General features: G+C 34.2%; 1 protein-coding gene and 1 long non-coding RNA gene across 2 annotated transcripts in view; one reads left to right on the top strand and one right to left on the bottom strand.

Annotated features, from left to right (window-relative positions):
- Positions 1 to 20,926, bottom strand: part of LOC126926444 (uncharacterized) — a 343,177-nt gene that overhangs the window by 75,073 nt on the left and 247,178 nt on the right. Inside the window, exons 22-24 of the mRNA XM_050742776.1 lie at positions 17,063 to 17,232; positions 8,148 to 13,244; positions 6,313 to 6,372 (exon numbers count right to left, since the gene is read on the bottom strand). Of these exons, the coding sequence (XP_050598733.1) occupies positions 6,313 to 6,372; positions 8,148 to 13,244; positions 17,063 to 17,232 (5,327 nt within the window). The remainder of the gene's footprint in view (positions 1 to 6,312; positions 6,373 to 8,147; positions 13,245 to 17,062; positions 17,233 to 20,926) is intronic.
- Positions 1 to 20,926, top strand: part of LOC126926460 (uncharacterized) — a 153,879-nt gene that overhangs the window by 64,154 nt on the left and 68,799 nt on the right. The gene's annotated exons all lie outside the window — the stretch shown is intronic.

Below are 20,926 nucleotides of genomic sequence, written 5' to 3'. Positions count from 1 at the left end.
TATGTGATAGGACGAATTTTCTTAACGTCACTGACTCCTTAAGTGTAATTAAATCAATACAGAAAACAACTATTTGTCGTAGCATCAATATCCAACTTATTGAGATTAAAAATAAATATGCTACGTTTGTAGCAATAATAATCAGAAGTTTATTAGGTTCATGGAGATTTTGTTAATTTGTCAACAAATGTCACTCTAGTCACTATAATTTAGACGCGCCATTATGATGCAGAATCTTAAGTTCTGAATCATATCATCTGGCAATAACCAGACAAAATAACAAAATATAAACATAGACTATTACTAAGAATGCTTCTTAGACGCAAGGTCTGTCCTTCCACTTTCTATTAATTCTTTATTACGTGATTCTGATATCGAAGGTCTGAGATTTATTTATAATTTGTGTTGTAACGTTCTGTAAGAATCTAATTGAATTTAAATAAGTAATAATGCATTGCAAAGTTTTTTATGTTAACTATATAAGTTCCTACTATAAGTGCGAAATTATGTATCATGATAATACATATATTATCCAAACTCTGTGCGAGCATACCATATATGCTATATAAACTATATCTCATTTAAAGTATCTAATAAATAAATATCTAGTTTTATTGAATAACCTTTGAAGTAATTTTGTATGTATGTATAGTTATTCATTAGTATGAATAATTATTTTATTGAAGAATTTCAAAATGCTATTTCATACCTCGTAATTCTTGAATTATGTTTGTATTAAAATAATTTAAATATTAATAATTATTGTGACTTTTACGTTTTATAGTGTAACGTGTTATATATAAAATTTTACATTACATTGTAAAAGACTTTAATGCTACAAATACAAAAATAAAAGTAAAAATAAAAGAAAGTGATATTAACCATGAAAATTTGTTCTTCTTTTTCATATTTTAATTTAATTTAATACCTTAATAAGTTATAACAACACTCGTGTTGATTAATTGGAGAATATATGTTGAAAAATCATCTTTATATTTTAGAAACATTTTATCAGAACAACAAACAAAATACATATACGTACAGAGATTGGACAAAATAATGGAAAGACCTCTTATATGTCACACGTGTGTGATATGTATTATGACATATAAGAGTGACGTTCTCATTATTTTGTCTGACCCCTGTAATTTGTTATGAGAGTACTAGAATATTAACATGTAATACTGTATTAACATTTAGTATTTAACATTTGATTACATTATCTGAATTGAAATGTTTTTTATCTTGTATATATAGCATCCTTCAAAATTTTAATAATATTATTTACACGCGTTTGAAAAGTCCTATCTTTATTTTAAACCGACATAGATATATTTAAAAATTTTCAATCTTATATCGCCCCGCGTGATTCGTAGCGTGAAAGTAAAATTGGTAATTTCCTTCAAATCAAGGTAATTTAAAACGTTTATTTGAAACCGTGTTTACAGTATTTGAAGTGAATGACAGTTAAAGCCACTAAAAGCAATATTTTGCGAAAACTTATCTAACCATGTTCTTATATATACCTAGTTATGTTTTTATAACGATATTAAGGCAATTTAAATTGTAAACAAAATCGGCAGTTGAACAAACGTTGCGGATCTTCCCAAACATTTTCAAAAGAAACACCCCGACGCTTTTTCATCTCCGATAGATATAAATAAATGAAGCTACTCAAAGAAGTCAGTAACAATAATTACCGTTCGTCTATCGAATAATAATATTACCGTTCGTTTATCGAGTAATAATAATTATTATCGATTGTCTATCGAATATTATTAATTAATTACCGTTCGTCAACCGAATAATTACCATTCGAGTTACCACTGAGCCACCAGTTACCAGTCGAGTTACCAGTGATAATTACCACGAGTTAGTTATCACTTTGTCTATCGAAGAGTTAGTTAACATTTTGTCAACCGAAGAATCATCATTTAAATATTAATAATTAATTAATTAGTTAATTTAAATATTAATAATATATTAATTAAATAATAATAAAACCAAAAAATCATCAATTTATCAACCGAAGAATTTTATATCCGTCAATCTGTCAGTAAATTGTCAATATCGAAATCGAGTAAGATTTGAATAAATCATTACATATTGTTAATTTACTTTTCGAACAACTTTAATCCTCTCCCGTGTCAGTATTCCCGCACATAGCAGGTTAGCCGAAAGTGGAGCTTACTGCCAGTTGCATTAAACGTCAGTCAACGCTACCTTCTCGTCGGTAACTAAATAGGACGTAACATAGAGCATAAAAATTCTATTGAATTTTAGCGCATTTTAGACACGTTCAAAATTTTAATAATTACAAAGTTGCACAAGTTTCACAAGATGATACATGTAGTTCATTATTAATTGAAAAAATTTCTAATTCAAAACTGATGAAACGCAACGAAGTGTCTTTTCGTTACGATCAATTTCTGTAATTTTGTAAATCCAAGTAAAAGTATATCTTCACACACACATACACACACACTTCTTCAGATAAGTTTCCTTGCTACCAATGTCATATCGACAATAGACTAATATCTGAGTCCCAAAACAACGTTATATTAAGCCCAGCTTTTTTTTTAAATAAAATTTGTTGCGTTTCCTACACCAAATTTTTCACTCTTTACGGTGATAAAAATTTTTCCGTTTTATGTCGTCTAGTTTTAAATATAATAGTGTAAAGATGATATTAAATCCATATTTTGTTACAAAGGTTACATAACTTCGATTTGTTCTCCCCTAAAATTAGAAAATTGTAACTCGGTACACTTTGATTCTGGGGTCTGGATATGTATTTATGTATAACTTGAATTTTTTTCATGTATTATATATGTAGTATCTTAAATAGGTCTAGAGCAAGGACAAGTAAGGATGTTTTATTTGTTAACAGGTTGATATAGTTGTGTATTTAATAACGATGAATATAATGATAAAGCGTGACAGATTATTCACTGATAAACAATGTCAACGTGTTCGTTCGGCTTAGCAGCTTTATACACCCGACCTCTCGACGTGTGCTCTTAGAATCTTCAAAAAGGACTGACTCGACCTTACATCATTTCTTGATCTTCTCGGGGAGACGACCCCCACTACGCTCGGATCACGCCACCGTTCGCGCCTATCATCACGTATGACGCCTTCTTTGTGATTGAAACAACGGACCGAAATCGACGTTTCTGGAAATCGCTGCTTGGCGACAATTATGCGCTCGTCGATACATTGTATATCCCTCGTCGGGCAGATAAGGTGATCCGCCTGCGACATTATAGGACCGCGAGCGACGGCCAGAAACACGACCCATACTAAAGCCTAGCAGCGTAACAAAGCGTACACCCCCCTCTTTTTTGATACTACATATATAATTATTGAGATATGTATAATTTTATGTGTTAGGCTAGATTGACCGCGTAGTAGTGATACATGTATGTGAATATGTGTGTCGCGGCGTCTCGAAAACAAAGGAAGGTAAATTGTTCAGTTAACAGTCTGGTGTCACGACCGGCTCAGTTCAAAACTGGAGATAAAGATGTGGTGGCACTCGGCAACAATATATATCGCCGAAACGAAATGCCTAATGAACCATCAATATCCCAACGGTGGTGCCGCCGAATGTTCGAGAAGAAGACGTGCATGGCAACAGTCGCGGACGCCCAACAAACTCGAGGATAGTGGGGATATTGAGGGGTGACAAAAGAAAAATAAACGAATCCGATCGGAAGTCGAGTGGTGAGAGTCAGTCTTGAAAAGTCACGCCTAGAGTTCGGAAGTAAATTGTAAATCAAGTGTTAGAAAAAAATAAAGTTTCTTTTTTTTTTTAATTTTTCATCTTAAATTTCTTGTTTTATTTTTTGTTATTTTACATGGCACTGGTATGGAAGAAAGTGAGACGCGTGCAAGTGTGTATCGATGAATATCTTTAAAATCGTTTATCAAGCGAATATATACCTATTCTAATATAAATTCCAAGTGTAAATGTAGTGTTCCTATACTATTATTTCGGCAATTAAGATCCAAAATTCTCAACAATAATATATATAATGTTAATGGAAATGCTAGAGCCAAATCTTTGTATTCTAACTTTCTTATCGTTATACCTCATTTACAATGTTTTAAATCTTTTGTTAATTCTTAAAAAGTGTTTACTTCAACAATAATTTGTAATTTGCGAAAAAGGTATTGTATAATCCAAAATAATTAATTATGAGATAACAAATGCTATTCTAAATATTCTCTCAAACAATTTCTCAATAAGCTCATTTCATATCACTTACCATTTTGTTTTTAGTATTTTAACCAATTTATTTCCATATCTGATTTCCTGTCTTCTCATTGCTGATTCTAAATCGTTTCATATATGTTCTATAATATTTTATTCACAAATATGCTCATCGAAATATTTCTAAAAAGTTTATGAACCACGAGAAACTACAAACATACAGCGCCGTAAAAGACTTTGGAAGACTTGTTTCTACATAACACCAATTGAAAATATTTCTTAAAAACATAATAAATTATGTATATACGTATTTACATAAAACATTATAAAATGTCACTATCGTAGATGACCTACGACTTTCGCACATTACTGTATATTATTAAATTGTCAACAACCATGCATGTATAATTTACCATTTACTAATGTTTTTATGCTACACAACGCTTCACGTTTTCCGTAATCGAATCCGTACTCGATTCGTTGCGAAACAATCGCATACTTCCCCTAATGTAAACGATTGCGTTTCATGTCATGCACAATGAGCAAATTTCATGCCCTGTTTCGTTCGAACAGCGGTATGCCACGAAAATAATTCGAGCAGCTTCGCGTGAATAAAAAAAAGGAGAAGCGATTGATTATTTAAAAATTTGCTTTCGTAAAATGTCCTGTAAAATCATTGTTCAAAAGATAAACATTCTTTACGCGAATAATCACGTGAGAAAAAGAAAGATGACAGGTACACTACGGAGCATATATATTTGGAATAATTTGTACACTTCTAAATTATTGTAAATATATAAAATATATTTCAAATGAAATTTTAATCTAATTTTGGACTCTAATCTCACCTCAAACTGCTGTACATAGTTAATATAGTGGCTCTCACGAAAGTATTTGAAAACTTGCCATGGAAAACTTTTACATATGTGTACTGCCACGTCCATTTTATCTCGAAACGCTCAAATATATCGAAAAATATGAATGGCGCGAAAACTGCCATATTACACATATCTCGATAACGAATAATTTTAAAAAATTTTAATGATCTCCATAGGACGTTTTAAAGTCGTCAAAAGATCAATAGACAAGAGAAATGCTTTTTCAAGACATTTTTTCGTACCATTCATATTGTTTGGGTTATTCGAGCATTTCAAGGTAAATCGGACATATTATACATTCTGCGTCTTATATAAAATATTTTGAAATTTCATTAGTATTGTAATGAGACACGACTATCATGATTATATTGATCAAATTTGAAATCAATCTGATACTATATATATAGAAGTGACAAAGTATGTATAATAGCTGTTAAAAATGTAAAAATGTAAAAAACTTGATAAATAATTGACCGTTTAGATAGTTTTATGATCCTTTTATTTGTGTAAATTATGTTACACCAACTGCTCATGGTTTTATGATCTTTGCGAAATGTATACTTGAACAAAATATTTTATAACTTCCATGTATATTTTCGGACTTGTTTCAATTTATCCATGCAACAATGACAGTCATGCCTTACAGCGCTAATGAAACATCAAAATGTTCCTCATCAGATGTATAATACATTTATAAAAGTTTCTACAAGTATTTGCATACATTCGTAAGTCGCTTGCAGATATTCGCAAAAATTTGATATTAATGATATTGGTTGGTATTAATAAATAATTGACGGTGAATAAAAATTGAGCGTCCAGAGACACCTCAGTTGACATACTTCATATGTGTTTGTTCGGTTTTGAAATTTTAAACTGATTAAAGTGTTTCAAAAGTTCATAGAGGTGTTGTGCAGAGTGAGCTGCTTAATAGAGGTAAATGTGTAATTTCAGCGATGCAGTTATATTCTTTCTTTCAGTTTGAAGATAGAACATTTGATCTCACAGTTATGACAAGAGATAAGCAGTTAACGTTAAAGAAACGTTCATCGGTGATAATTTTGAAAATATAGCAGAAATATCGATTTTCTTATTTGCACCAGGTATCCAAATATTTATGCGCGGTAGTGTAGATGAAATGTGAATCTAACGGATCGCAAATGAAAAAAAAAAAATGGATATAGATAAAAAAAGAAGAAAATGATTAGCATGTAGCATTACCTTGGCAGGCGTCTCTGTAGTGCTGAGAATTTGACGGCGGTGGAGGTGCGTTCGAGTATTCTATGGATGAGCCGAAAAAAAGGAAAGTAATAATTAGCTGCACTACGATTACCATGAAACAATTATCACTCAGCATTGTGAGTTCACTGTGAACATTGAATGCTGACTTGGGTTAATGGATTGCACTCTTGCTCGGCATTAATCGATATTGGTATCCCAGAACAAATCACGTCTCCAACGAAGTATTTAACAGGAAACAAATTTCAACATTCAGATCATATTTTCAAAATAGTTCTATTAATATTCAGCATTGGACACTTGCGTCGAGGTACGCGTCTATTACAGGATCAAGACCGATCGAGAAAAGTTCGAGCGGGATATCGGTATCTGCAGAGTGTACCCGTACCGTTTAGGTTCTCGAATGTTTCGGGACTCGAAAACTCGACTCGGATATAAACATGAATGAACACCATAGCTGCGAATTGGCTCGGCCAAAATCGGACACGATCGATTCGTGAACCCGGTAAGAAGAGATGGGAAGAAATATTCTGCATGCTAAGGCTATAAAACGTTTGACTTTTTGCATGGAGTTTCTAGCGGACAGTTTTAGTTTTTCTTTTTGTTTTTTTTAGCTTACTTTTGTAATAAAATTTGTATTAAATTTTTTATTAAATATTTTTCTACTCTAGCTTTATGCTTTATTCTTTATGTAAAGTTATTAAAGTATTTTTAAAGTGACAATAATTCTTCAAAATTTTAAATACAATATTTATTCATATAGATATACTGTTTATTCCATCTCCTTTTAATACGTACATAGCTGAATCTATCAGGCTCAACAACCGATTCCGTCCAACTTCCGCCGAGTCGATGCAAAGTTACATTGCCCCTTCCTGCTCGTTCCCGAGTCGAACCTCGGGATTCTAAACTTTCGAGTATACTGAGATATATTGAGATCCCACCTGAACTTCTCTTGGCTGGCCCATCCCTAAATTCAAGACCCGATATTCGGGTCGATCCGCACATCTGGCGTTGGTTAATTCTTTAATTTGTAATTTTTTTTCGTTATTAATATATTCCTTTAGATTAATTAATTTAATTCTTTTAGATTCTACGCGTATTTTTTCCTTAAATTATTACAATCTGCGAACGAGAGGAAGACGTTTTGGGAATTTGATATTTTTTTATCATGTTTCTATGTGATGTACTAGATTTGCATTTTTAACTACAAACCTGTGGAAGTTATGTTATGAAATTTTAAATTATCTAAACAATATTTTGAACGATACAAATTACATCTTTCTTAAAATTATTCGTAGTAATTTAAAAAATTGGATAGAAATTATTAAAATTAATAATTGAAAATTGAAAATTAGGAATAAAAAGTATTTAGCGAGAAAATATTACTATCTAAGTATCAATTACTTCTCCTAATTGATTATTTGGTAAACGACAAAATAAATTATTCTTTTTGAAATGTTTATTACAATAAAAGAAAAATTTCTGAATATTTGTTCATTTAAATTATTCCAAACTTTATATTATACATTCAATTATTTATATTTGCAACTAAAGCGTATTAAAAAAAGTTCTAAGAACTTGAATGATGATAAAAAAGAAAGCACTTTAAAATCCAACAAATATGTTGCTTCCTCCCAAAGGAAATAATTGTTTTACCATTTCTATCATAAAATAAATAAAATGGGGAATTTCGCATGAAAGATAATTTAGCTAACAAGAGAAATATTTTCGATTAAGCCTAAAACACACGATTATAGGCCCAAATATATAAATACGAAACTGGGAGTAATTTTAGCAGTTATGAATATTCAGACCTTCGAAAGTGACAGTTGGTCGAGCAGTGTAGATGGGAATTGGTGACCACCAAGAAGTGGCTTTTTGTGGAACGGTCGGCGATAGAGGCGGAGGAGGCGGTTGATACCTAAACCTTGGCCTGTGTTTAGCAGGATCAAACGGTTGACTGGTAAAACCATCTGATTGTTTCAAAATTGACGATGGACCTTTTGATAAGGTGCGTACTTGGTTCACCACTTTACCTCTATCATTGATCTGTGTCTTTGTGGAAGCGGAATTCGTCCTACTTTTCGAGGGAACATATCTGGCAGCGAGGTTGGGTGGCGAGGACAACGAGCGCATGTTATCTCGTCGACTGGGATACCTATGTGCTATCCATTGACCAGCTAGATAAGGGGCGATATCTCTCAGCTCGTGCATATTCGGCGACGAGGTGAACATCTCGCCCAGGATCGAAGTTTTTTGAGTGGCAAACTCTTCGAACTTTTTTCTCATACGTCCAACAGACTTTCTCGCCTGCAGCTCGTCAGTCTCTGCCTTCCTAGCATTAGTCACAGTGGAAGTTGCAGCTGAATCCTTCAATTCAGCTGTCTTACTGATGACATCGATGTGAGGCATAGACAGGTCCTCTCGTCTCAAAGGAACACGTGGAATCGGCGGAGACTCGCCTCTGCGGCGAGCTCTTCCTCTGCGAGGCTCGTACCTTCGACGCAACCAGGCTACGTCCGCAAACTCATGAGGCTTCACTTTACCTTCGTCCACCTTCCTCAGAAGACATCTGGCCAGTTCAGGATCGCTCTGAAATCTTTTTGGTACTGGAACCGTCCTCACTGTATTTCCACGAAGATCTTCGGCACTCTCAAATCTGGCCTTCAAACGTCTCACCGTACCATTTTTTACTAGCTTTAAATAGGCGCGCCAATATTTTCCCGGGTCTGGCGAGCAACTACGCAACCAGATGCTCTCGAGACTGCAGGATGAATTCGATCGCATGGTTGCACGACACGGACTAATGCTCTGAGGCCTATCATGTTCACGGTCGCATGAACAGGAGCGGAACGAGGGTCGCGTGTCCACTTCCCTATCAGGGCTGCCTTCTTTTTCTTTAGTAACAAATGCTTTTGGGGAAATAGAACGTGTTCTGCACCTTGACGAAGACAAGGCGCTATATTTTGCCGACTCCGTCTCACCGAATAATTCTTTCAAATCTGCAAAACTTTGAGAAGAAGACAATCTCCCTGATCTCAATTTTGATTTTGATCTCGTTTGCTCCGCTTTTCTACGATCTTGATCAGTTTCTGTTTTATCAACGTTCTCGAAGAATTCGATCTTCTTTGGAACATCTTGACACTCTATATTTCGTTGAATAACCGTTCTTACAGATGTTTCAGAGCTTTCAGTCATACTGTCTCTTTCACTGCCAGAATTTTGGCCTGAAATTTTGGCTTGAGTAGTCGTATGAGGTATAGCAATCGTTAGAAGAGGAGGTTTTCTGGACCATTCTTCCAAAACGTTTTCTACTCGCTGTCTATCAGATGGACTCTTGCTGTCTGGGGTTAGGACCAATAGGAAGTCGCTTTCTTTGATCCCCACGTCTGTTCTCGATGAATCTTCAACACTCGACGGCTCCAGAGAATAGCAGCTTCTAGGTGATGTGCTGGTTACGCTAGGTGTAGCCGCAGGACGAGTCGCTTTTGGCATCTTCTTGGCCGCTAATGCAGCTGCTATGCTGCCTCGAGTTTCACGGGGAGCGAATGGAAGTGACAGAACTGACAACACTTCTTTTCCAAGTGTCACAGACAGCCTCTTTTTCTCTAACTCACTCATAGATGGAGGGATTGCGAATACAGTTTTATCAGATTCAAATTTTTCTGTACTTTTCCCTTGACTAATAGAATCACTTCTCTTCAATTTCAAGTCTGGACGATCCGTGGACGATTTCTGATCCCTTGGAGATATATCCGATGCGATCATAGAGTGACATCGTACATGAAGACCTTTGCCATCATCTCGAACATCGGGCGATTCGACTTGAGGTGGAACGACAATTTCATACTTCGACAAAGAATCCTGTTTATCAGTTTCTCCTATTTTCTCTTGTCGCTGTTCTGTGATTTCAGGATTCATTTTTGAAGATGTCGAAGGTGCCAACCTTTGCAAATTATCGCTACCGTAAATTTCGTTTAGCTGTTTCTTCAAAGTAGCTACTTGTTCGATGGACAAACTGCTCCAAAATTTTTTACTCCCACCAAGGTTTCTTTGTAAGAATGGATGATCTGCATGATCCAAGGATTTCTCGTTATGAGAGCTACTCGCTTTCTTCTGCATTGTGCTCGCCACGTTTAGTACAGAAGTGCCTCGCCAAAGCGGTTTATACGTATCTTTTCTCGACGAGATTTCTTTTCTTCTAGAACATTCTAGGTCACTCTCTTCAGACTGGAGCTTGTTGAAATGTTGAATAATATTTTCAACGGATCGTTCTTTGCACCTTAAGCTGCAGTCACCGTGCCATTTAAACTTACTGATATCTTTGGTGCTGAACAACAAGTCTTTGTTCCTCTGAACAGCCTTCAGCTTTCCATACAGAGCACTGAACTCGACTTCAGCTCTCTCCTGCGATCTTACTTTCTTCCATCTATCATAATCTATAATTTCTTCGTTTTTCATCCTTGGTCGTAAGTCGTTGGTGGAAAAGGTCCTCTCCAATTCGCCCAATCTTTCGAGGCTCGAATAGAAATCGTGCAGTTCCTTGTACCTTTTCGATCTCCTTCTGTCGTGTAACCTTTCCAGTACATACTGATGATACTCTTCATGACCAATTGGTGACGTGTACAGAGAATTCGTGCTTCTACTCAATGATAAATTAGAGCCAAACTTAGATCGGATTTCTTGCAGCTCTTCAGTTCCCCCAGCACTTTTGGTTGTGATCTTTGTTGCGATAATCGTATTAGGAATTTCTGATTTTTCTTGCTTCAATGTACGAATCCGTCTACAGGCTGGTGATCTAATTGGAGATGGCGAAGAAGTTCGCGAAGATGAGTGTTTCGAGCCTGAACGTTCTGGCAGAGTCTTCAGAGGCGGCTCACTCGAACTTCTTTCCTTCAAACGCTCCTTCGCCGAGTCTGGGCTTCGATTACGTAAAATAGTCGATGATCCAAAGTCTTCGATACCTAGAAGACTGTCGAACTTGCTCACTTTATGAAATACAGATCGTCCAGGCCAGCTGACACCGTATGGGCTTGAGCTCCTAGAAGAGATACTCTCACGTTCCCAGTTTTTGAATTTTGAATCTGACACTGGACGCTTGTGAGCTAAGTAAATGCTCAATGCTTTTAGCGAAGGTTCTGATTTGCTACCCTCTCTGATGTTTTCTTGGTATATCCTCGCTCGTTCGCTAACGCTGTATCTCTTAAAAGAGACATTCTCACTTGAAACAGCCGAAGAAACTGATTTTAAGAAGAGATTCTGGAAAAATGCATCAGAACATGCTACTTCGTGATGTCTCTTAATCTTTTCTACAGCTAACACGGGTGATTGTTTACTCAGCGTTGATGACGGATTCTGTTTAATATTAGGCTCCTCGTTTTCAACATTAGTCTTATTAATACTCTCATTTTTGGAATCTGACTTTTGTCCAGTTGTTACCTTTCTCGTTCTCGCAGTAACCTCGTTCTTGTCCTTCTTCGACTTCTTTGCTTCAAGTTTCTTCTTAGTCGAGTCAGGATTCATTTTTATGGTCTCTGGCTTTTGTGTAGGGAACTTGACGATGGTATGAGGTCTTAGTCTCTTCTTTGTATATGATTCGCTGATTGCATCAGAAGAGGATGTGAACTTCCTGCTGGGACCTATTTTATCATGCTGTCTGACTATTGTCCTCGGTTTCCTGGTGTCTGCTAGTACAGATCTAACAACTGATGGAGAAGATGTGGCTGAAGAAGACTTTAAAGCAAACGTTGATCTTGCTGTTGAAGTTGAGTCTGCCGGGTTTCTTAACATTTCCTGTCCTTTAGGAGACACAGTAACTATTACCTTCAAAGATTTGTCTTGCGGACTTCTCTGCTTTGCATTATTTAAAGCTGCAGAATACATCGTCGTGGAGCTTTTGACAACAGCTCCTGATGGCAGCACTGTCGTGCGGACATCTTTGCTACCTTTGTCTCTATATTTCTGCAAATGCTTCCTATCTTCTATAGAAGATAAATCGACCGGTGACCTGGCGAGTCTTTTAGAAGATTCTTCCTGCTCTTTTCTTGTTAACCTCCCTCTAACGTTAGTTTTCTTAAGGTAAGATATAGAATTACCGATTTCATTCATGGAACGCAACTTCTTTGACTTTGTTGGCGAAGGAACTAGATATTTCGAGGTCATCTTCGAAGAAGAGGATGGTTTATGTTCAAGCCCACGTGTCAAGTCAGGTTTCGCCGAATATCCGCAACCAGTTTTCCATGAAGAAGTATCCGCGCAAACGCGAGTTCGACTTTTGTCAGCCGTGAAACTTTCCACCGCAGCTGTGTCGAGTAAACTTTGCGACAACCACGAGTCCGAGTTCTTTTTGTTCAGTGGAATGGACACCGAGGTAGAAACTTTAGACCGAGGAGAGATCGAGCTGTTAGAGGACGTTCGAAATAAAGTGGAAGTTGAAAGACTCTTTCGACTCTGCTTGAACCTGTCCAGATCGCTGCAAAACCGTTCTTTCAATGACTTAACCTTGGACCCGTCTTCTGCAAAACATTGCTTGTGTCTCGACTTAAAAGATTGCGTGTTATCCATGGTTTGATGCTTCAGTTTCGATGCAGTCGATGCATACAGTTTCAATGTTTTGCTGTTTCTAGAAGATTGTCTTCGAGGCGGAGAAGGAGGTGCTGTGACCGCGTTTGAGAGTGTTCTACTACCTAGTTGTGGATTGGTGAAACTGTCGTCTCTGAGACACTTTGATTTTGCGATAGTTGATCGAACGTCCATTTTCTTGCTCATTCCACTCTCACTGGAGGATAATGTTTCGTGTCGCGAGAAAGTGGTCGACGATGAAGCAGGTGTGGTAGCAGAGACACTTTTTCGGTGAACACGGATCCGTGTCAAAGTGGGCGAGATCAGAAAATACTCGATGCCCGTGTCGTCTGTGGACAAAGTGTTGATTGTTTGCTTTGGTCGCGTGTTCGTTTCGCAAATTGTGTGCCGCTCGTGGAACCCTCTCACCAAAAATTTTGAAGAAAAGAGTCTCTTTAAAGCTGGTGATGTTGCGTTTGTTCTATTTAGTTTCATATTTTTTTTTCTTTTAGTTTGTTTTATTAGATATTAATCCGGCGCAGTGTGAACATCAGAAAAGTCTTCTCAGGTGATGGTACTGCTCGTGCATCGTATTGCGGAGAAAATTAAATCGCAAACCAATATCGATAGATACCGAGAAGAGGCGGTGCGGTGAATAACCTAAAGAACTACTTATAAGAAGAATATCGTGAGAAAAGTATGCGTTTAAGCTGAAAACTTTTGGTTGGCACAGCTGAAATTATAGTTATGAATCATGCTCCGTACTTTTTCACTTGACGTATTATTCGAAAATCAGCAGGTGAAAATCAAATAATCGCGAGCTCCTATTAGATTGAAATTGCATCAGCTGGTTACATTGAAATGCAGTTATGCAGCGCTTACATTAAAATAATTTAATAGGCGAATGATAAGCGGCCTACAAATATCCTCGTATGTGACTCAACTACTTTTACGAGCAAAATAAAATTTACACGCTCATATAGTGGCTTATGAAAGTATTTGAATGCTTGTAGAAATCTTTTATAAATATACTATAGAAAATATTTCCAAATGTCATCAGCCTGCAACAAATATGGAAACGTACACGGGATAAAAGAATTCTATGTTATGGCTTTAGCAGATGATTTTACAGCATCTAATCAGTGGAAATCTGTTAAGAACAAGTAGCCACAAAATAGACCTTAAATATCAAAATCAAATTTTTTAATTTCATCGCGTAGTACTTGCAATCAGAAACAAAAGTCTCAAAGGAAAAATGGTGACAGCTCAAACGTTCCCTTAGGGAAAGACGTTTTATTAATTAAACATTTAGAAGTTTTATTAATTATATACAATATAAAAGTGATTTTATTTCGAATATATTTAAATCTCGCAGTTAGATACAACTTACATAACATATACGTATTTAAATACATAGGGTGGTTGGTAACTGGTGGTACAAGCGGAAAGGGGGTGATTCTACGCGAAAAAAGAAGTCGAAAATATAGAGTAAAAATTTTTCGTTTGAAGCTTTGTTTTCGAGAAAATCGACTTTGAATTTTCGCTCGGTACGCGTGCACTTTATCACGTCTCGTTATAACGGATCTCACTGTAGATGGTTATCTCGATGGATATTATCGCAGTTTAAGTTTGTTTTTGCCGTAACGGAAAATTAGGAATACATAATGAAATAATATGAATAATCATAAAGTTTATTATTACAAAAATTGCTGAAAATGTTGCCCATTCTGCCGAACACATACTTCTGCTCTTCTAATTAAATTTCTATGAACGCTTTCTAACACATTGGAAGTGTTTATCAACATAACGTCAATCGAGACAACGATCTACAGTGAGATCCGTTATAACGAGACGTGATAAAGTGCACGCGTACCGAGCGAAAATTCAAAGTCGATTTTCTCGAAAACAAAGCCTCAAACGAAAAATTTTTATTCTATATTTTCGACTTCTTTTTTCGCCTAGAATCGCCCTCTTTTCGCTTGTACCACCAATTACCAACCACCCTGTATAACGGTCTGGTCTGTATTATTCCTTATTAATTATCAATATATTTGACGTGTTAAAGGATAATTCCTAGCAGCTTTATCAATAATACACTATGTAAAATTTACCTGTGTGCCACATGTAAATTATTTACATGTAAAGATTAATATTGATTAAACTTTTTGCAAGAGTACGGTTGAGTTCCAATCCGTAGTTGCCTTGAAACTTTTATTCCTCGTGACGAGCACTATAATGAAATGAAAAAGTTTGACCTTGAAATACTTTCTTTGTTAACAGATTTCCACCGATCCGAAGCTGCAGAATCACCTGTCAAAGTCATGACAAATGATTTTTGAAGTTACGGGATATTTTGTTTCAGTATACATTGCACACAAACCCACAAAAGTATTTCAGCAGTCAATTAACATTATATTAATAAGCCTCGATATTCAGTAAGACCATGTTTAACGTATCACATATTTAAGATAGCTATTCACGTGTATACTAATTTCTTGATAAATATGTGTTTACAGTAAATGTCCTGTAACTTCTTTACACACATGTATATGCGTTCGTATTGGTTTCAAATTTCATCAATATAACGATAGCCATGTCTCGCTAAAGTGGCAATGAAATTTTGAAATAATGCACATAATAAATTCATAAAAATTTTCTGCAAATACTTCCAAGAGCTGCTGCAAGTATCAGGACACTTTGGTCGACTTGTAGTAACAATATGTGAGTTTTACGGAAATATACAAATTGTTGACGAATTAAAAATTAGAAGCAACAATCACTACCTTTTTATGGAATCACCAGGCTATAATACTAAATTATCCATTAAAGAACATAGCAATAAAATATTTTACCATTTAGTGTATATGTTTACTATTATATACAACTTCTATTTAAATATTACTCAATGTGTTAATATCAAAGAAGTAATAACATAGTTCTATAATATTTAAGAGTTACAAACGTCAGATACGCAAGGTATTCCAGTAATCATAGTATAATCATAGTGAAAAAATAAATCTAAAATGTGGAATAAAAATGTTTTCATCTCGAAAGATCAACTATGCATGAGTTAGTTTCATTCCTGGCTGAATGGAAACGTACAGTTGGAAGAAAATTATTCTACTTGAACAAATAAACCGAAAATGCAGAACAAGATGTTGAAAGAAGAGAAAATTGAATTTAGATATTCGTGAAAAATGCATGTACATACGATGCTAATTCTTGACGTTTCATTTCACATGTTGAACTTAATTATAATAATTATAATAACCTGGTGATTGTTGTCTGTTCACTCGTATATATCTAGTCAAGAATTAAGCAAGTTCGCATATTTGTGCTTGATATTTTCATAAACAAATCGTCGAACAAAATGCATGAAAAAATTGTATTCGCCTTTTTTATGTTTTTCATACAGATTCACTTTCCTAGGAATTGTTACACGTCACGCTTTGTTCTATATAGATCACTGACTTTCAAAACTCAATTTGTTTGATTTATAATACTATTATACGTAGGTGTGATGATTGTAAAGAACAAAATCATAACAATTTGTTTGACAGTAGTTTTATTATCAAAATATAACTTGTCAAATATCAGCAAGTATCCAAATACTTTTGAGCAACAGTATCTCCTTGCGCTCCCATAAGTTGTTACTTCATTATTACACGTGTAAACGTTATGAACAACGAAGAAAATTTATTAACTCTATTAACAGTAAAAAGTATTTCTTAAACGACCTTTAACGAAGATTTTTGAAGAAATTTACGATACCAAATGATAGTTTAGAGTCTCGTAGTCGTTGAAGAATAAGGACTCAGGTGATATGTAAAGATTAAAATCGTCATGCTTGAAGGCGTGAAAGTATAATTTCATTCGAAGCTCTGAGAATAAAACGAAAGTTAATGACACGACAACGACCATGCAGAGTCTTAGCAAAAACACAACTATTGTTAGTAATTAAATACGAGATAGAAAAAAACTCAAAGTGACAATCGATCAATTATATGCTAACATGCCTGCTTAAATGATATCAAACCATATCAAACACCAAAAAAAAAAATAAGAAAAATATTCACAGAGAATATAATAATAATTGCAAATGCCTTAAAAACATAGAAATAGGCTTAAAAAGACAAATAGAATTAGATTGATGAGTTTGAGAACTTACCTTTTGGTCGTTCTGGAGCGGGTTTACGAAAGCCATGAAGGGGTACGTCACCACCGCTTTGAACAGTTTTATAGGCCAGTCTTTGTTCAACTTGACTCAGCGGGCTGATATCTTCCTTGCGACGAAACACCAGAGTAGAATCGCTTTCGTATCCTGATTCTTTAAGAGCACTGGAAGAAAAAGGATTTCCATAACTTTAAAGTAATGATTAATTTTTGAAAGATTATAAGAATAATAATATATACATATATATTGTAGTTAAATATTGTAATTAAATTACAATGTAATTTCCATAACTTTAAAGTAATGGTTAATTTTTAGAAGATTGTAAGTATAATAAACTAAGACATAATAATAATAATAATAAGACAAAATAAGACATATTGTAATTAAATTACAATGCAATTTCCATAACTTTAAAGTAATGATTAATTTTTAGAAAATTATAAGAATAATAAACTAAGATATATTGTAAGTAAAATGCAATTTAATTTCCATAACTTTAAAGTAATGATTAATTTGTAGAGGATTATAATAATAAGAAGAAGAATAAACTAAGATATATTGTAATTAAAATACAATTTAATTTCCATAGCTTTAAAGTAATGATTAATCTTTAGAAAATTATAAGAATAATAAGAACAATAAACTAAGACATATTGTAATTAAATTACAATGTAATTTCCATAACTTTAAAGCAATGATTAATTTGTAGAAGGTTATAAGAATAATAAGAACAATAAGCTAAGATATATTGTAATTAAGATACAATGTAATTTCCATAACTTTAAAGTAAATTTGTAGAAGGTTATAAGAATAATAAGAAGAATAAACTAAGATATATTGTAATTAAATTACAATGTAATTTCCATAACTTTAAAGTAATGATTAATTTTTAGAAGATTATAAGAATAACAAGAATAATAAACTAAGATATACTGTAATTAAAATACAATTTAATTTCCATAACTTTAAAGTAATGATTAATTTCTAGAAGATTATAAGAATAACAAGAATAATAAACTAAGATATATTGTAATTAAAATGCAATTTAATTTCCATAACTTTAAAGTAATGATTAATTTTTAGAAGATTATAAGAATAACAAGAATAATAAACTAAGATATATTGTAATTAAAATGCAATTTAATTTCCATAACTTTAAAGTAATGATTAATTTGTAGAGGATTATAATAATAACAAGAATAATAAACTAAGATATATTGTAATTAAACTACAATGTAATTTCCATAACTTTAAAGTAATGATTAATTTTTAGAAGATTATAAGAATAACAAGAATAATAAACTAAGATATATCGTAATTAAATTACAATATATTTTGTAAATAGTGACATTTCATTTTGTAGAGTATGTTCACGCTATTAATTCTTAGGATATCTTCATTCATAAGTGATATTTGTGAGAAAAATAGAAAAAGTCAAAGGTTTACCATTTTCGATACATAATGCGATAGTCTTAATAGATTTATTTATAATTTATTATCGTTTTCATATAATGATGATAGTTATACTATAAATATCTCCAAATTATATGAAAGCGGTGTAATTATCTACAAGCCCACAGAATGCCCGATTCCGCCGATTTTTGAACATGTAGAAATAAACATTTTGAACAACATTTTCCTATATATATATAACTCCCGCATGGCTTTAATTTCCAAAATATTAGTAAAAAATTGTTGGTATAAACATACATATGAATAAAAAATATATATATACATATATACATTAGAATAAAATTGGTATCACTGCAGTGAATTCTGCGAATTCTTTTCAGCTTGGCCACCCAACGCACTGCCCAAGCCACGTCCAATCTTACTTCTTACCACGTGCCCTGTTTATCATGTGTAGCCCCGCATTTTCATACCTCTATGCAGTTGTACGATGTTCCTCCGATATACAGAATGTTCAAAAATTATTTATCATTGTTTTGGGAAATGATTTTACACCTTCGAATGGAGATCTGTTTAAAAAAGCGACCAAAAATTGACCAGAGCATCAAATCTTTTTAATTGCAACATGTAATACTCATTACAAGGAATATGAATTTCAAAGGAAGCATGGTTGACAAATGAACTATCTTTTAGGGAAAAATGTTAATGTTTTATTATCTCTTACATTGACATCTGCAATTTGGTTGCATTTCAAACGTGAGTGCAGAAATCATTTAGATATTAGGCTACTTATCTATCGCAAGAAATATTAGAACTGTGGCAAAAATAACAATGAAAACACTACCTTTATCCTCTGATACTGTATGTCAACGCTACACCTCAACACTAATACTTTTGTTTGACACCTGAGGCTTGAAAGAATGTAACAGCAAAGATTATTTGTCACAGGAATGATTGGCTGACAAAGATTATTTACCAGTAATATAAAAGGATGACAAAAATTATTTTCCACCAAAGGAAAAGCTGACAAAGATGACTTGCCAGTAAAATAAAGGAATGACAAAGATCACTCGCTAGTATAAAGAACTGTGAGATTTATTTTAAAGCGAACTATAAATTGAAATAAAATAAATATAAATTGATATAAAATAAATAAAAATAAATATAAATAAAAAAATATAAATTGAAATAAATAAAGCGTATATAAATTGAATGTGTTTGGTGTGAAATGTTTCCACATTGGAAATGAGTTAAGACTCAAGGAACTGGTGAATAAGTTGTTAATGCAGACTGACTAAACTCATCCAGGATAAAGTTCTTATAGTCTCCCATACGCGAGATGATTGATTGTCTAAGCATTTTCGACTTTTCAAAAGTGGCGAAAATTCGCGATTATGAACGGGTTGACGCAGGAAAGAAGGTGTAGGTCAGACAGCTAATTACAAAGGTAATGTCCCTTCTAAATATGATACAATATCGACTTTTATGTTCGACGGTCAAACCATGACCCTTGAACCATAAACGATGACCAGCAGTTGGACCACGACCTGGGGAAGTCATCAGCCGGGAGTTGAGGTTATGTCGTGTGGAATCCTGTGCTTTCCCATTGTTTACGAAGGACGACGAAAAACATATTTGTCGTAAAATCATTCTCCAATTCATAGACGCGCGTCGGGAGGCGCAAGCAAACAAATATTTTGCAACTTAATCCATCATCCTTCGATAGCTTCACGGCTCGGAGTTCGAGGTCGCGGAGCTATAATATTTCAAAACATTGGCCGTGTTTACGAACAAATAACCGACGGTAGTTCCGCGTCTCGAAATTATTCCCCTGAAACCTTTGTTCCTCGCGATGAATACTGCAGGTTGCAATTAAAGAAAATTGGACTTTGAACGTCATGCTCAAGGAAAATTTTGCAGTCACTGTTTTTAACAAATCTCCATCGATCGGAAGGTATAGAATCATCTCTAAAGGGCATAGCAAATAACCTTTGAAGACCCTGTACATAGGTATATATTAGTTTATAGTTTATCATTAAAACATTCATTTCCCCGCGACACCTACGAAGCTGTATAATTGGTGAAAAATCATCCATTGGAGAAATCAGTGAATTCTATAACTGTGCGTCTGTGGCAGCGTATACATTAATGTCCGCCGCTTATCTTCTGTTTACAAACGAGAGTCAGACGAATATAAAGGCGCAACTGCATATGCGAGGCAGCAAGAAATGACCGTTATAGCTCAATTAAAAATGAATATCACCAATGTATGTTTTGCGTTTGAGTTTGAGTTAGCTTCTTTAATCTGCCCCACGCTACACTTGCTTAAAATAATAGCAATTATTCTATTTCGTAAAACATTAATTATTTGTTCGATTATTGTTATACTTAATTTGTTGTTATGTCACGCGAGTGTTGGCATCCACCTTACAACAGCTGGAAAAGCAA

The sequence above is a fragment of the Bombus affinis genome, chromosome 18, assembly GCF_024516045.1.
Source record: "Bombus affinis isolate iyBomAffi1 chromosome 18, iyBomAffi1.2, whole genome shotgun sequence".
In the NCBI taxonomy this organism is placed as follows: Eukaryota; Metazoa; Arthropoda; class Insecta; order Hymenoptera; family Apidae; genus Bombus; species Bombus affinis.
This window is presented reverse-complemented; position numbering and strand designations above follow the sequence as displayed.